This window comes from Artibeus jamaicensis, unplaced genomic scaffold (genome assembly GCF_021234435.1).
Source record: "Artibeus jamaicensis isolate MK-2021 breed Jamaican fruit bat unplaced genomic scaffold, CSHL_Jam_final scaffold_537, whole genome shotgun sequence".
Lineage (NCBI taxonomy): Eukaryota > Metazoa > Chordata > Mammalia > Chiroptera > Phyllostomidae > Artibeus > Artibeus jamaicensis.
In genome coordinates, this window is record NW_026522047.1 from 14,570,794 (window position 1) to 14,588,844 (window position 18,051).

Here is an 18,051-nt window from a genome sequence, read left to right on the forward strand (position 1 = left end):
GTGTATGCATTTTACAAAGTGCTTTAAATTATATTTAATCAAGATAGGTATAGTAACAGATGCTTAGTGGAGAATTATCAGCATCCTTCTCTCTCCTTTCCCATCCTTCTCTCTCTCCTGCTCTGGTGGCCAGTAGAGCCCAGAGCTCATTTGAACAGCTCCTCACCCCAAAGAAAAGAGGCCGTTACCTTGTCTCCCTTCTTGATGGTCCTGACCTGGAGCTTGCTGATGGCTTTTTTTGCTGCATCTCCCAGTCGGCGCTGAAACATCAAAAGCTGCTTGTTAATAACAAAGGCCTGTGATTCTTGACTTAGTTTCTGATGGCATTTAACAAACCAGGGCAGCTGTCTCTGGAATCATGCACAAGTGAGTGGCCTGCCTGTCCATGAACGGCTCTGGAAGAGGTGGACTGGTGATATTGGTGCAAAGTGGCCCCAGGAACTGAGGTCTGCTAGAGAGAAGCTCCTCATGGCCAATGTAAAGCAAGGGGCGCATGGAAAGATCCTGCCTGACAGTGACTTTGGAGCAGGTTACATCGATGCAGACTAGCACAAAATAAATAAGTTTAGTAATTTGCCACTCTAGCCATTTAATTTGTGACACAGAGACAGTCAATCTGGAGTAGTTAGAATGAACTTCATCTCCTTTTTTTTCACACTCAGGGTTTATTGTTGGTGGATTCCTTTTAATTTGGAATTTTAAGACATTTCCTTTGCTTATGTAGACCCAAACTAGGTTTATATTTAGTCTGTCTATCCAATTATATCACATTTGTACGTGCCAATTTTGTTTCCTTTGTGTATGTTTAAATATGAATATGGGCACAGGGAAATAAATATACATGTTTAGTTTAACAAATAATTATAAAGCATGCCCTCGGTATCCACTATAACCCACATCAAGAAATACTACATTGTACACTATTTTTTAAAAACAAAGTTACTTTCCAATGAGTGCTATGATAATGCAATAAGGAAGACTGGGAGACAAAAAGGGTGAGAAAAGAATTGTTTTACTCTGTCAAGGAAAAAAATATTTTGCTTTCATGCTTGTGAGCTTTTTACATGTTATATCACCTTCCTAGGTACATGTACTGTTTGTTATAGATGTGTATTTGCAGCACTAAAACACATCTGAAGGACTGAGGTAAGTGGGAAAAACAATGAAACAGAATAAGCATTTGCTTGTACTCATCGTGTTCCTCTTAGAAATAACACCAAGCTTCTGTTTTGTTTTGAAAATAGTGAACACACACTAGTGTACAGTTCATTTATCCCGGGCGCTTTGCTGAGGCTGTACATGTAGTAGTATCCTTTATCTTTACAATAACCCTATGAGAAAAATGTTATTTCATAGAATGAATTAATACTTATAGAGTTTATGTAAATTGTTTTAATAGTATAGTGTCAGTGAAAGGCCAGTTAGAATCTGAATGAAATTAAGTCTGACTTCAAAGCCAAAGCTCAACCTACCATTCTTATTATTCACCATCCATCCAAGTGACCAACCATCCAGTCAGCCAAACAACCAACTTCTGCCCAGACAGCCAGCTAACCAATCAGCCAGCCAATCCACTCACACTTGGCCAGCCAGCCAACCAACCAATCAGCTAACCAGCTAGCAAGCCATTCAGCCAACCAACCAATCAGGTATTTCAGATCACTTACTCTGTCCCAGGTACAACTCTAGGTTTTGAAAAAAATGGTAGTGAAAACACACACACACACACATTCCTGCTCTCTATAGTTTATTATCTAGTAGAAACTCCATTAATGGTTGGTGAATAAATAAAAATCGTAAAGCCAGAGATTTTTGTTTTTAGCATGGAAAACAACCTGAGAAATTTAGCCAGTTAATGAGAAACTATATGGACAAACCATAAGTAACACATGTGGTTAGGTGAGCAAAGCTATGGCCCTGACTTTGGCAACACCAGCCTGTCTCAACCAAGAGCTGGTTTTCGCTGAAGAAGCCAGGAGCAAGAATTGAAAGGCATGGAAAAGGGGCTACTAGTTACAGGGGATAAATGCAGCAAACCTGAAGAATATTATGTTTATAATAAGAGATCTGGACCTAAAGTAAACAAGCATTGATTGTTTTAATTTTAAATTATGAGCCCAGCTATTTCTGTAATGTAATTGCATTTAATTGGTATTATATAATATGTGGCCCCAATCCAATCACTTGAATTGTTTCTTATTTTCAAAAGCTAAGCAGAGCAATTAGGTAGCAAAAATTATTTTCAAACAATGGTCATATATTATACTCAAAGAAAGACCAACTTTTTAAAAGGAGGTAAACCAGAAATTATATTTTCAAAATTTAACTTATTTAAAATAATTATTTTAGCAAATGAAATACGCCCTTCTTTATAGACAATGGTGAGGGGTGAGGACTGAATGTGGGAGGGGAGGGTGGGCAGGGGAGAGTAATGAGGAAAAATAGGGACAATAGTAACTGTATAACAAAAAATGAAAAATGAAATATGCTCTTATTAAATATGAATGTGTAAGGTCAATTCACAGACTACTTTCTACCTTGTCCATGTATTTAACTTTACTTTTGGCTATATATGACTAAAAATAGGCTATTTAAAGTTAAAAAATTTTTTTTATTTGAGAGAGAGAAGAAAGGGGGGTAGGCACAGAGAGAGAGAGAGAGAGAGAGAGAGAGAGAGAGAGTGAGCGCATGTGTGAGCCTGACTGGGGATTGAATCTGCAACCTTGTCATATTGGAAAGATGTTCTAACCAACTGTGCTACCTGGCTGGGGCTAAAAATGGGATATTTAAAATATATATGTATCCCTTTCCCTCCTCCAAAAAAATAAGAAATGCTTTTCTATGTGGTTTTAAAGGAAAATGCAAGCTGCCTTAAAAAAAAAAACAAAAATGGTGCGTCTCCTCAGGAAACGTAAGGGGATTGTGGCTGACGGCAGAGTTCACGGTTAGGGGATTAACGGTCAGGAGTTCCGGTGGCCGAGGCCTGGGAGGTTAAAGGAGTTCAGTGGAGGATAAACTCCTTTGGGAGTGGGCTTCTCAAATGAGCTCAGCTAACAGATGGAGAACTTAGAATAAAAAAAGAACGATAAAGTCCTCTCAACATCAAGTCTATAAAGTCTTCCTCCCTGGAAGTCCTGAGAAATCAGATGATTCACAAAGGAAGGGAGACACGCTTTCCTTGGTCATTCTGGAAGAAATGTATAGTGCTATTCCTTTCTCTTCCGTGCTCAACTCGAGGGCCTCGAGTCCAACCTCATTTCAGATGGTAACGCACATTTACCTCTTTTCACGAGGAGCAGAGCAATGTTTTGTGAGTGACTGATGGTGGATACGACAGTTGGACTGGCCAAGGGCAGAACAGATGTTCTAGATACCCCAGAGAACCAGAAAAATAGGCCTCTGAGAGATACATGAGAGTGATAAAACCATGGCGTGCTAGATTTTTCAGTAGGGGTTTAGATGAACAAAATAAGGGGGAAAGCACCGTAAAGTTTAAAAAAATACTACTGGCACGTAGTCACATTTTCTGTATATGCATGTCTCTTTCTTTTTGACACGCAAATGACACACAGAAATACTGACTTCTGAATAAAAAAATGGACTCGCTTTCTAACTCGTATTATTGGATTTCCCAAATGCAAACTAAGTAATGAGTAAAAATGTAAACAGTCCTAACGAAATGGCCCAAGTAAAGCAGCTGTAGCTTTTGTGGTTGGTGTCTCCTGTCTTTGGGTTTTCACTGCACCAAGTGTAAAGAAAGAAGAGGAAGACCACAGGCCCTGCTCAGACAGGGCCTTGTAGGGAGCCTGAACCGAGGACCGGAAATCTGTCATCGGGAAACTCATCCTTTCCTTCGTGCTTCTCAGAAATGCAGATGAACAGAATATGGGAAACCAAGGGACCATGTCGGATGGAGTCAGGGATCACTACAGGTTATGGAGGCCTTTTGTCTCAGGGGCTCCCCCTTGTCCAAGAGGCCCCTACAGAGTTTCTCCGATCAAAATAATGCTTTTCATTAAAGATCACTGGGAGTTTGCCCATCTTAGTAATTAAGGTTTCCCCATCAATTTAATCTAAATGAGTATAAGAAAGTATTTACCAAGATTATTGGTTCCTTGACAGTAATGCAAATAAATGGCTTCATGGGAAATGAAAACAGAAGCATTTATTAGAAGAATGAAGTCCTGTGTACGTGCCAGCAAGGAGGGTAAACAATGACACACTCTGGTTCAACCCAAGACTCAGAAATTAGTGACCTTTTAAATATTTAGGAAATGGAGAAAAATAACACATTTTCCTCTGGTCTCCTTCTGTGTCATAAACAGACATGCAGTGAAGATGATTTAAAAAAAAACTAAGAAAAGAAGGATGCCAAAACAGCATCAAAATCGTGTTTAGGTTCTATCTCATTTGACTGGATAATTCTGTCATTACTGATAGTTGTATTTTATAATCATGGTTATCATCACCACCATCAAGGAGAAAAAGAACAAAGTGTTCTCATATTCCAGGTGAAGAGAGGACACTGGAGACACACACTGAGTTCGTCCCAGTCATCTGGGTCCTTCAAGTGGCCAGAGGTGACTGGTGACTCAGACACTCCCTCCCTCACTCTAATACATGACAATGGTCCTCCTGGGGCTGGCTGATGCGAAAGAAATCACTGTGCAGCCTGTCCGGTGCAGTTCTATCCATTTCTAGTCACACTCCATAAATCTAGAAAAACGGATAAGAGGCTTAGACCGACCACTTCGCAGCCAGGGTGACCTTCCAGGGTGATGGTGTCATGCTGTCTGTGCGTATGCAGCACGAGGTAAAGACGTCAGGGTTACTTTTTGTGGGAGGTGTTGTCCTCTATCTGTCTCTAACTGTCTGGCTTTGGCCAAGTCACTTAAATATTCTCGACCCCAGCCAGGCCCCCTTATTATTAAAATTAGGTACGTAGAGTCATGTCATTTCCAGTTTTGCCAGCTCAGGATTTCCTTCCATGCAGAGCAGAGCTGGGAGGCAAAGATCCTTTGAGACCTGAGTTATCTAAACATGGCAGCTCCATGGCTGATCGCCTCACTGCCTCCTTCATGGACACAACATACACTTCACCTTTCTGCCCCCCGGAGGGCTCTGCACTGTCTCCAGGGAAGCACCAGAGACCGTGTTGGTTGTCCCTCTTTAGGAGACAGAAGCATCGCTCTCTGCCTGCAGACCTGACCCTGGGACACTTGGCATACTCTCTCCCTTCCCTCCCTCTCTCTCCCTGTGACGTCCAAGGCCAGACGAGCTCATTCCAGCACAACTTCAGGAGCCATATGTGCAAATGAAATCAAAGGGACACGGGCCGTGAACATCAAATACAGGGGAAAGGTATTCACAGAGAGAGGTAACTCTTTCAAGAAAACGTGATTGAATGTCATTACCAAGCCTCATATAAAACAATACAAAATGGGTCTGGTTTCCTTGGATTAGCCTCAAAGGCAGCACTGTTTATAAAAACTAAAAGGAGCCTTGCACAGTTTATCTGATCTGCTCACGTTTGAAATGGCCGCCATCTCAATAGATGAGAGGCCTGCAGATTTCAGGACACAGCCCCAGCCCTTGTGTCTGAGATAGGATGTCCCAGGAGCCTGGAGACATGTCCCAGAGCATCACCAGAAGGCAGCTCCCCTGCCCCAGCCAGAGCCCAACGCTGCGCCCTGGCTTTGCTCTGACGCCTGCAGGGTTTCTATAAACAGGAGAGCAATTAGCAAATGGCAGCAGCCAAAGTAGCACATCTGGGGAAAGAGGGAGACCTGGCTTCTGAACCGCCTGCTGGGCAGGGGAAAGCTGCCGGCCCATACTGGGCACTGGTGCTGGGGTCAGGCATCCGTCACCTATCTGGCACTCCATCTTGGAGTTCGGGGGTGGCCGCTAGAAGGGAGGTGACTAGTTGGGTTGAATGCAGAAGAATTCTGAGCCTCCTCTGTGGAGTCCCTGGAGATGGGGAATCTTAGACTAGACACTGGAAGGGACTTAACAACCAGGACTTACTTCTAAAGCCAAAAAGGGCCACATTCAAACAGTTGAATGTGTCCAGTGTCACTTGTACATTTTTTTGTAAGCAAAAACATGTCCATTAATAGCTAGTTTAACAAATGTAACATATATGGGAAATGAACCATTATACAGTCATTAGCAATGAGAAGGCACCTTGGACTGGGTGTTGATTTAAATTAATCTCCAAGATCTGGTGAGAATTAAGGGTACAGAATGTGCTATTATTTGTACACACACACACACACACACACACACACACACACACACACACGTTGACAAGCACATAAAATATTTCTAGAAAAGAAGAAAGCCCAGGCAGGGAGCCTGGGTAACAAAGGGCACGCGTGGGAAGGAGACTACTTTTCGTGTGTAGACTTTTATACCTTTTGCAATTTATATCACAATGTATGTATTAACTGTTCCAAAACTAATTGCTTTTTAAAATAGCTTTTATTTTATTTTTTATCTCTTCTTTGATCACAAGAAGGAAATTCTGGCTCTTCCCAAATTATGCTGCCATTATTAGCACCATCTCAGTTCACGTTCCTTTTCTCCCTTGATTACGTGCCTAAGTAAACAACCGCCCAGAAGGTGAGCAGCAGGAAAGTGGGACAAAGCACCCGCAGCCTGTAGAACACTACCCGTGAAACACCAACACGGTGTTATCTGGAAAAGCTCTGAAAAACTACACAGCAAATATTAAGTGCTTATCTTGAGAGGGGGTAGAATAGGTAATTTTCATTCTGTCCTGGTATTTTCTGTGATTTCCAAAGTTTATACAACAACACGTCTTACTTTGGGAATACTTTTTAAGTGTGTGTTTTTTTAATAAAACGTTTTGCTCCTCACCTGGTTCCTGTCCCTGGCGTTCGCATATCGAAACCTCTGGATGTAGTAAAAGACCAGCCACGCGAGGGAGATGATCATCAGGACGATGAAGGAGATGGAGACGAACACCACCGAAGTGCGGCTCACGTATTTCTGCAAGTTGCGGGTTCCGATGGTGATGTGCATGGTCACGGTGATGTTTCTTTCCAGCAGGCTGACGATCTCCTTCCCTTTTAGCTCAGGGATCATTATTGCCACGATGTCTTCGACACCTGTTGTGAGAGGGGCAAGAGCAGGGCCATAAGGGCAAGGGGGTGAGAGGGGGAGGGAAATAGTGAAATGTCTGGGTAACGTAACACACAACTGAATAATGACACTAGTTTTGACAACTCTTTGCCAGATCTACTATCCACATCTAATTCTAAGATCTAACAGCCGGAGACTTGGTCAAATTCTCTCTTTCATCATCTTCCTTGGGATGCTGCTGTCTTGTACGTGAGAATGGAACTGAAAATGGTATTTGTCTTTCACTGTCTGGAACCTAATCAACAAAACAAAGCAGCAAGCAAAACAGAACCAGTGACACTGAAATAAGGAACAAGCTGACGGGAGGTAACCAGAGGGGAGGAGGGAGGATGGTAACAGGGAAAGAAAGGGGAAGAATAGTCAAGGAACATGTATAAAGGACCAATGGACGATGCCAAAAGGGGGTAGGATTGAGGGTGGGAGGTGGGGAGGTAGTGGGGCGGAAATGGAGACAACTGTACTTGAACAACAATGAAAAAAAAGAATCTAAAATGACCTCATAATTTGGGTACCAGTGAAGGCACAATAGAGCTGCCCTTCCACTGTCCAAGGTGTTGTTGACCCTGGTAAAGGTGGGCCCTGCCCAGCTAGTCCAAGTTTGCAGAGCTATGTTGCATTTCACAAGCCTCCCTGGGTGGGGAACAGTGCTCTGCACCCCATGTCACAAGGGTGAAAGGCAGTTTTATGCCATTTCTCAGCAGGCTTTCTCCCCTTCTGCTGCTTGGACACTCTGAGTGTGTGACCGTAGATTTCTATCTACCATTTTCAAGGAAGTTTTCGCCTACAGTTACTATCCAAAGCAACCCCAAACAGGGATTTTCAACGAGCTCTGACATATTTGTCAACACAAAATAATGTTCTCACAACCACATTCTGCCCATTTTATGTAACTCAACGTAAACAGCTTGGGTATCCTTGCACCAAGCAAGGGAAGGTGGAGGCTGAACAGATCATTCCAGGAGGGTTTCGTCTCTACTCCCAGATGCTCCCACCACAATGCCCCTGTTACTGGACAGCTGGTAGCAGGAGTGGCAACTTTCTTGGGTCTGAGTTATCTGGGTCATTGTCCTGGGCCCTATTCTTCGTGACACCATGAGAGGCACAGCCTCTCGGTGAGGCATTCTGGGTCTCTACGAGGGATCTTTAGTGAGGATATGATACCAGCTCCAAATGCACCGGCTTGACATGTCGTGGTGGCTTGTGGACTTGTGTGTCAGCCTCACTAGGACAGGTTCTCAGGGATCACCCGATTCAAATTTTTGCTCGCAAAGCTCTTCAAGAGCCCCGTTTGCACATGGAGGTAGTCTATTACCTGGGGTCACTACAAATTAGAGAGAGCAAATTTACAATTAGGATGTTGTAGCTCAGGGACAAAATTAAACACCACCAGAGTCACTTAAAGCTGGCCTTATTCACACACTGAGGTCAGCCAGCTAGGCGGAACCACCAGGTTATATTTGCTCAGGATGTTGCAAGTCTCTTAGAAGCTACTTAGGGCTTTCACTTGACTTTGATCTCTATGCCAGTTTTCAATCCTGCATAAAGATTTCACCAAGGCTAAGGCAGAATAAATACATTAAAAGCTAACTATGTACACAAAGGTGTCTATGTATGTATGACACATTAACTATATGTTTTTTTAAATATATTTTTATTGTAGTTCAAGTACAGTTGTCTCCATCTCCCCCCACCACTGCCCCCTGCCCCACCCATCCCCACCTCTCACACTCGATCCTACCCCCTTTGGCTTTGTTCACGTGTCCTGTATATACATTCCTTGGCAACCCTTCCCCCCTTTTCCCCACCTTATCCCCTCCTACCTCCCCTCTGGTTACTCTCAGTTTGTTCCTGATTTTAATAGCTCTGGTTTATGCTAAGTGAAATAAGCCAGGCGGTGAAAGACAAATACCATATGACCTCACCTATAAGTGCAACCTAATCATCAACTATATATTCTTAAAAATCCCAAAACCTTTGTACTGGCCCAACTATAAAATCACAAAGCCACATAATGTTTAGATTGAGCTGTTAACTTCTGGGAATTACTGAAACTGATGTCTTGAACTTCACCTCTGCAGAATTTACTGACAGTTCCAAAGCTCCCCCTTTCATGTTTACTTTGGCTAATGGCTGCATGTGGTCTGAGGTTTTGCGAGGCGTTAGAGCTGCTGGCAGGTTTTGTCTCTACAGGAATAGCTTCCTTGTGTGCTGGACTAGTCTGGCTTAGTGAGGTTCACCCTGGTGCTGTGAACAGTTTAGAGATATTTATGTAATGGTAGAATCATACTTTTTCGCTTAATTTATCCCCTTATTTATATATTTTTAAGCATGTCTATTCAAGGCTCTAGAATAAGATTTTTTTTCTGACAAGGGGATCTTGGGGTCATTTATGAGATTCGTATGCTCAGTCTCGGCACAAGTTTTACATTTTTTAGTGGTCAAATTTTATTATTATGTTCCTTTATGGCTTCTAGTTTCAACACTCTGCTTAGGAAGCTTCCCCACCAAAGATGACAGAGAGACTCTTTTAAAATTGCTTTTCAAACTTTTTAGCTTTATGTTTCACACTGACATCTTGAACAACCTTAATGTGATTTAATAACAACACAACATATGTTTGAGCTCTTGTAACGCGATGGGCGGAAAGGAGACAGGTAGGGTGCAATTTCTTTTTCTCTAAATTCTTAGACATACTGGGATCCACTGCTGGATTTTATTTTACTGTTAGGTTGACCTATCTTTTGCTGAACCAACACCAGGCTATTTGAGTTGTCTAGGCTTTTAACATATTTACTATTGGGCAGTCTAACTCTTCCTTCACTAATTTTCTCCTGACACTTTTCCTAGTACCTCCTAATATTAAGAGCCCACAGAGTGTAATGGTGAAGAGTTGGACTCTGACGCCGAACAGTTTGTTTCAAGGCCCAGCTCAGCATTTTAAAAACAGGCAAGTGAAGTTTGGATATCCACGAAGTTCTAAATTACTCATCATCCATTTCCAGGAACCGGAGAAAACATTTTCTCTTCCTGTAGGGCAAAGTATAATTAACTATTTTAAACACACTACTTGGGTTGCTCATAACCACTGCTGTGTTGTCACAGGACATGACATCCACTTGGAAAGACTGAAAATGACAGTGTTCTATCCACCTGAACTTGAACCTTAATCATTGTCAGTCTTCATCATGAATTTCTACGGTGATGATGGCAAAAATCAGATGGGATTCTGGGACACTTATCCATGCACTTTAGGCTATGTATTGTGCCTTTATACCAGTAGAAATAGTCAGTAAGAACTTAGGTGCACAGGGTATCCAAAAACGGTACAAAGTAAAGTGGATTTGGATGAACTAGCTGATCAATCTGATCAAAGCACAAAGTCCAGGGCAAAATGCTACTGAAGGATCGGGTCTGTTTCAATGAGACATATGCACCACCACGAGTTACAATTCCCTGATCTTTGCTTCATTTTGGAAAGTGCACCTAGTGTCAGGGAGAAGCCTGTAGTGTCCTAGCTTCTGTGGGTGTGCTGGTAAGGGGAGGGAGGGTGAGGGGGAAGGGCAGGGCTGAGGGGGGCAGAGAGTGCTGAAAGCCCAGCTGAGCCACCTCCTTCCGGTGAATGAGTGCTGCCCTAAGCACGTACTGACCCACCGGAGGCTCTGAGACTCCTAGGAGCAGTGAACAAGCAGCATATTCCGTTGTGTGTGCATGCTACAAACCGGTCTTGCTCTTTGGGCAATTCTGTGTTTACTGCGATGCCTAGTCTACTATCGATCGTGTCTTCTTGCAAAATTATGTCAGCAAACCATCTATTTTCCTCCCACTTCTGAGTGATCACTGTTATGCAATCACCGTGTAGTAGGGAAAAGGTCTGTTACCCTGCGAGAGAGGGTGTGACCACAGCACAGACACATACAACGCATATGATGAAGCAGCCAGACAGGTGACAGGGGTGCCCTGTGGGTTTAGTGCTTCCTTTTCCCAGGAGAGTGCTCAGTGGCCATTACCTAATTTGATCTATGCAGATAAGTAAGGAATCAGAACAAAAGTTCAGAAAGAATGTTTACTAACCAGGAAATCCTTTACTGAAACATTCAAAACCAGGTCGTTTAAACACTGCATTGATAGACTGTCTAGAGTACCAGCACAGTGCTATGCATTTAAAGGGCCAGCAGCCCCATTCCTCCCCGTGCACCCTGTAAGGTGTTAATGCCCTCCTATAGGTTCATGGGAGCAAAAACCCTTCTCAACTCTCTGCATCCTCTCTCTCTCCTAATCTCTACTCACTCACTGACAGCCCTTTAGAATTTAGGCAATAATAAGAGAAGGCAGTTTCCATTTATAGATGTTTTCTATTTATACACTTAATATCTACTTAAAAGAAAAAAGCTCCTAATAATCATCTGTTCTCAAGTAAGATGATAACATATGTGAAATAATTTCAAAAGTTGCAAAATACTATATAAATGTAAAGTATTATAATTTTCTGCATTAGTTTAAAATATTTTTTTTTAAAAAATATTTTATTATTTATTTATCTTTAGAGGGGAAGTGGGGGAAGGAGAGAGGGAGAGAAACATCAATGTATGGTTGCCTTTTGTGCGTCCCCTGCTGGGAACTGGCCTGCAGGGAACCGGCCTGCAACCCAGGCATGTGCCCTGACTGGGAATCGAACCGCAATCGTGTGGTTCGCAGGCCCGCGCTCAATCCACTGAGCTACACCAGCCAGGGCTAAAATATTTTTAATAAATATAGATGTCAAAATCCTAAGTAAAGCATTCACAAATAGGCCTCAACAATATAGTAAAACAAACAAGCAAACAAACAAACAAACAAAGAAACTTCATTACCAAGGTGAGACTTAGAAAGGTGAGGGTGATTTAACATTAGAAAATATATTAATGCTTTTGAGCACATTAACAAATTAAAGGAATAAAGCATAGGATTATCTTATATAGCTAGCCTTCCTCCAATATTTGGTCTCTTATGTCTATGGTATTCATGTTTTAGCCAGTCTATCAGAGTGTTAATCTTCAGCCTCCTTTGCAGCTAGGTTGTGGCTTTATGATTAATATTTGGCTCTGAGATGTGAGTGGAGATGATGTGAACTACTCCAAGGTCTTATCCATAAAGGACTGACTATATGCACTCCATGCCCTTAATATTGATAGTTACCTACATTTTGGGGGGTATATGTTCCATTTGTATTCACAAACATCATCTCTAAAAACATTGTTGGTGAAGTGCATTCTAATCACGCACTGGACTGCTTATGTGATGTGTCAGTACAGGCAGAGGCAGACAACAACAATGAAGTTTTATGAGATCAAAAAATCTTTAAAGGAGATGCTAACAATAGCCAATCTTATTTTCCTTGAATTAGTTAAGCTCTAGTAACTTAACTCACTACTGTTGAGATGATCGATGTAGTGATCATCCTCAGCTACATGTGAGATGATCAATGACTTGTACTTTTTAAAGAAATTCATACTTTCCCTGATTACACATGTGCAGAATTTTCTATAAATTTGTGATAACTTTAAGAGGAGTAATAAATAAGGTATTTTATTTATAGCCTCACTGGTAGCACTTTCGTAGAACACAGTAAATCAGACTAAAAAAAAAAACCCCTTACTTTTAGTTTCTGTGAAACTTTAAAGTGGTTAAAAATGATATCACAGAGTTCAGCCTGAAATAAAGCAAATCACTGAATACCATAAAGATTTTTAAAAACAATTCAGTCTTTTTTTAAAAAATTTATTTATTTATCTTTAGAGGGGAAGGGAAGGAGAAAGGGAGAGAAACATCAATGTATGGTTGCCCTTTGCGCATCCCCTGCTGGGAACTGGCCTGCAGGGAACCGGCCTGCAACCCAGGCATGTGCCCTGACTGGGAATCGAACCGCGATTGTCTAGTTCGCAGGCCCAAGCTCAATCCACTGAGCTACACCAGCCAGGGCCAAAATAATTCAGTCTTCATTAAAGCAAAAAAAACCCATGCTTAGAGAAACTTCTGCTTACATATAAAATTCAAATTTTAGTTTGGAGGAAAACCAATATACGTGTAAGATTCATGGAGAAGACAGCAGTGGAATCACAGCAGAGGACACTGTGAGAGACCAAAATTCCTCAGCATTCGACTCTTCCTAACAATCTGATAAGTGAAGTTAAATAGCAGAATCATTTACTATAGCTTCTCCCTGGGTGACCTTGGAAAATTTCCTAAATCTTTGAAATTCAAATTCATTATCTCTAAAAACTCTAATAGTAAATGTACTTGTTCCAAAGGGTTGAATGAAGATTAAATGAGAGAATGCATATAAGGAACTCAGAACACAGTAAGTGCTTGAAAAGTATTGTTATTATGGTCATCAACATCACCTATCAAATAATTATTTAAAATATCCCAGGCAGTTTAAAACTTGCATGTTGATCAAAGGAGCTAGTGTAGGGGCGAGAAGGAGCCCATCAACCTCGGTTTCCCTGGGGCCCAGAAACAGAGACTGGACAACCTGGAGCACCTGAATACTACGGAGCCCCTTCTAGACAGCCGAGGACCGGGAGGCCCAAGCTGAGCACGTTGCCATTTCTGGACACGAAAGGGTTAACTGCCCCCCCCCCCATGGCTGGAGGAAAGGAAACTCTGAGGCAGATAAATAGAAAGTTAATCTTCAAAGGAAAAAATGGACAGAACTAGGTTAACAATGAATGGTTCAACTCGTACTTTTCTCTTAATGGGACAAAAAAAAAATTGTTCAACTTTTCTTTTAAATAGTCATGTGATCTAAGCAAACCTGGATTTGGGTTTTGTTTTGCTTTGAACTACTGGGAAATATTACATCAATTATTCTCCACTAGACTATCTTAATAATGCATGGCGAGAACTTAAAATTACAGTTAAAAACAATCACAATTTAACTTCGCTCTAATGAACTAAAACACATTGATGGCATACTATTATGTAGCCTTGAACAGAATAGGGAAATACACGCGAAGCATCTCTTCTCACAGTTTTTGCTCATTTGTTTGGTGGGAGTGACTCGGAGTTCCCAATTTACCATGCCAAAATTTATGACAGAGACCTTACACTGAACAGGAACCAGGAGGGCCTGTGGGGGCACCTCTCACACTGTCACTGCCAAAGCCCTAGAGGAAGAAGTCTGTTTACCACCTATCTCCATGGTAGTAGCCGCCCTCCCCTTGACCTCTTCTCTCCTCCATAAGGTGCTTCCTCTTGTTCCAGGTGGAGTCTGCACGTGGCTCCCAGTGTCTGCACTGTCCAGATGGCAATCCCGTCTTTTTCCCAAACACATCCTTTTTGGTGACGGAGCATGTAGTCAACCTTTGTTTTATGGTCAACAAGTGCATAATTACGAAATGCCACTTTATTTGATTCATCTCTGTGTTGTGTTTTTTAATATTCTCTGAAGTTGTGTTTGGTAGTCTTTGAAAACTAGAAGTGAGCTCTCTCTCTAATAAAGATTCAGATGGAAACTCCCTCTGTTAGGAGTAACTGAGTTTACTATTTTGGTTTCTAGAAGCTGGGAAACCCCACATAGCTTTCCTTATGGTGAGACAATATGGACTATGGATTCAACAAACAATGTTAAGGTCAGTTAAAAGGCCAACTATTAACATATGAGAAAACAGCAAAAGTGGGACAGAACTTGACATAACTTGGCAGATGTAGATGGGCTTCTCCAGGATCAGAGTTCAAACTCCAGAGAAGTGGAAAATACTGCATATCCTTAAGCTGGACCCATAAATGCCAGCAACTAGGTGTGATGAGCGTTGGAATAAAGGCGTTTGGACTAACGTGTGAGTGAATGAGGTCTATGGGGCTCCCTGGTCTCTGTGTCTCCATGAGTAGATCACTGGGCAAGAGGAAACAGGCACATTTTATCAGGATCTTAGGCCCGGGGAGCAGAGGCGTTGGGCAACTGAGTGTGTGTTCTGAAAAACTCGGTGGATCTGAAATCCTCGCATATCCCCCTGACCTTTGTTCCGTACAGTCCACACAGCATGTCCCAGTGCCCACAGCAGATACTGCGCGTGACCACCCATATCCCTGAGTCCACACCACTTTAGTGAACCACGTCCTGACTTCCAACTGCCAGCATTTCTTTGCCTAAATGGCTTTCCTTGACCACATCACTCTGAGCGTGTGGGCCCGGAGAAGGGAGGAACTGCCACCACCTGGGAGCAGTCCTGAAGGCAGGAGGAAGTCGGTGCATCAATACCTCTGCTCCCTCCTCCTGTGCCGGTGGAAGTCTGGGGCGCATTTCTGCACCATTCCCCAGAGCTTTCCAGTGGGATTAACCTTCAGTGACTCATGGTGGCAATTTCCTTAACCGCACACCCTTTCTTGGCCCCTTTGCTTCCTCACTGCATTTTTCCATTCCCAAACTGGTGTTTCCTGGAATCACCTCTAAAATGCCTTGACCTTGAATCCTTGTCTGAGCTCTGCTTTGGGGGAAACCCCAACTAGGACAGTGCCAGAGGTCATTGCTCCTCTTCTCTTCTTCCTTTAGAGTCCCGAGGCCCCAGATAACGGCTGCATTGGCTTGTGCCTTAGGGACCGAGGTGCACTGCCTTGTAAATATCATCAAAAGCATGAACCCCTCCTCATCTATTTTTAACTTAAAAAAAGAAGCAGGTTCATTTAGCAGAAGTACTATCTATGCCCACTTGCCAAGAGGACTGTTGCAGTCACATGTGGCCACCAAAAACTGGTGCTCACGCACCAGTTTTCTCCCTGAAGGGACAGTCAGGCGTCCTTCACTCCCACTTCTGCCTTCAGGGGAGTGGAGAGGCTTTGGGTATTGAGCCTTCAGTGACATGACTGAACACCAGTCATTGTTGTACAGAGTGGTAGCCACTCGCCACGGGCTGCTCTCGGGGACTCAGAATGAAGCTAGTATAATCGAGGGACTGAATTTTTAATTTTAGTTAAATTCTAATTTAAAATCATTGGTTCAATTATTGGAAAACTTTTAAATATGTTCGAAACAACTTGGGCATGAGACTCTACATTTTTTCTAGTGTAAGTTTTATAAAATGTAAATACAGATGAAGTTTATCTGATAAAAAGTTAGCATCTGGATGGAGATGTGCTGAAATGTAAAACGCACACTGGAATTTGAAGAACTAGTATGAAAAAATGCCATCAGTAATTATTAATATTTGATATTAGTAATGAGACATTCTTTGATTAAATGTCAAAATGATAATATTTTAGATTGATTGGGCTATACAAAATATATTAATATAATTTTTCCCATTTCTCCTTCCCTTTTACAAAAAATGTGGCTGCTGGAAAATAAAATCACATGTGTGGCTCACATTACATTTTTTATTGGACAACAGTGCTCCAATCGCCCCACTCATAATTTTTATTTGCGAGCCTAGTAGGGTAAAATCATTGCTGCATAAAAAGATTAAGACAAATAACACTCCCTGTTCTTAAGAAGTTGACATTTTAAAAGGAATGTCATGGGTTTGGCAATATTATTGAAGCTGACCTTAGACACAAAATAAAAAGTAAAGACGAGTCAAACTTTTTCATGAAAAGCAGCAATTCTCTTCTATAAATTGATAACATTAAAGTATATTATAGAAAGTGATTTAAGAAATGGTATTATCTTCTCTAAAAGTCTTCGAGGTACGTGCTGTATCTGAACAATGAAGTGAGTGCTCTGCCAACATCAGCTTTCAAGACCCGAATGGAATAATCAGGCATTTGCATTTTCGATGGGGTCTCATCATCTACTCTAACATCACCCCCCCTTTATTTTACAGTTAAGGACAATATGAGCTAGCCAGGTTAGGTGACATGTTTAAGGACAAACATTATTTTGTCCTTTCTAAAGAAATACAAACAATGATTTTATGTGCCCATTAAAAAATATTTCCATCATTACAAAGCTCACACATTCAAACGAGTGGTTCTCAGCTGTATCGATGCTTCTACATACTCCCTGGCATAATTCCTCCTATATTTTTAAATAATATGATTATACTAATGTTTCTTGGTTTATCAATTTTGGACATTTTCTAGTGACATCTTCCTGTGGTAGATGAGGACTTAATTCTCACTCGCTCTCCCTGTGTCCCCGCCATCTCTCTCACTGGATGCATCCACAGTATTCAGTGCAAATCTTGTTCACTGTAAAGGCAGGGAGCACATTACAAGGATGCCCATTTTCTTCATTTTTTTCTTGAAGTGAATAAATAATTGCATCATTCTTTCATTTGCCTGGTTTTCCATATTTCCATGGTTTTTCCCATAAATGCTGCTACCTCTCCATACGCTCACCAATGACATTTTCTGCATTCAGACATGTTGGTTCCCTTTGTCTGTCTGGGACACTCCCCTCCTGGACCCTACTGCTCTGTTCCAACATGGACTGGTTGCCTGGAAGCCTGAGAAGCAGCTGTCATCTGGGGGCTGACCCGCTGACCTGGTGGTGGAAAAACCTGACTTCCCAAGTCAACTTACAAACTCTTTTATTTGTATTTTGTAGACATACAGGGTATTAAGTAACAGCCAAACTGTATGACCAACACCACAAACCACCAACACTCAGCCCACTTAAAATATTAATTGGTAGTTCTTATGAATACTTACAATAGAAAAGGAATGTCCTTATTTGAAGCATTTTGAGTCCCCCTCAGCAAATGCTATCACAAGCCATTGGGTCTTTAAGTCTCACTGCTGCCCAGACCTGGTTGCTTCCACAGTGACCCTAAGGTCTGGAGTACACAGGTGCTGACGTGGGAGATGTTCCCAGGATTACTCTGCTTAACCCCTGACTTTGAGCTCAGCACTTTTGGAAAATGGCACCAAGAGGCCTTGATGCTCAGATGCTGGGGATGCAGCGGTGGTGGC

At 42.0% G+C, this 18,051-nt stretch overlaps 1 protein-coding gene across 1 annotated transcript in view; it reads right to left on the reverse strand.

The window, feature by feature from the left end:
• RNF150 (ring finger protein 150) overlaps positions 1–18,051 on the reverse strand; it is a 170,227-nt gene that overhangs the window by 58,735 nt on the left and 93,441 nt on the right. The window contains exons 2-3 of the mRNA XM_053658588.1: positions 6,880–7,130; positions 189–260 (exon numbers count right to left, since the gene is read on the reverse strand). Coding sequence (XP_053514563.1) covers positions 189–260; positions 6,880–7,130 — 323 coding nt within the window. The remainder of the gene's footprint in view (positions 1–188; positions 261–6,879; positions 7,131–18,051) is intronic.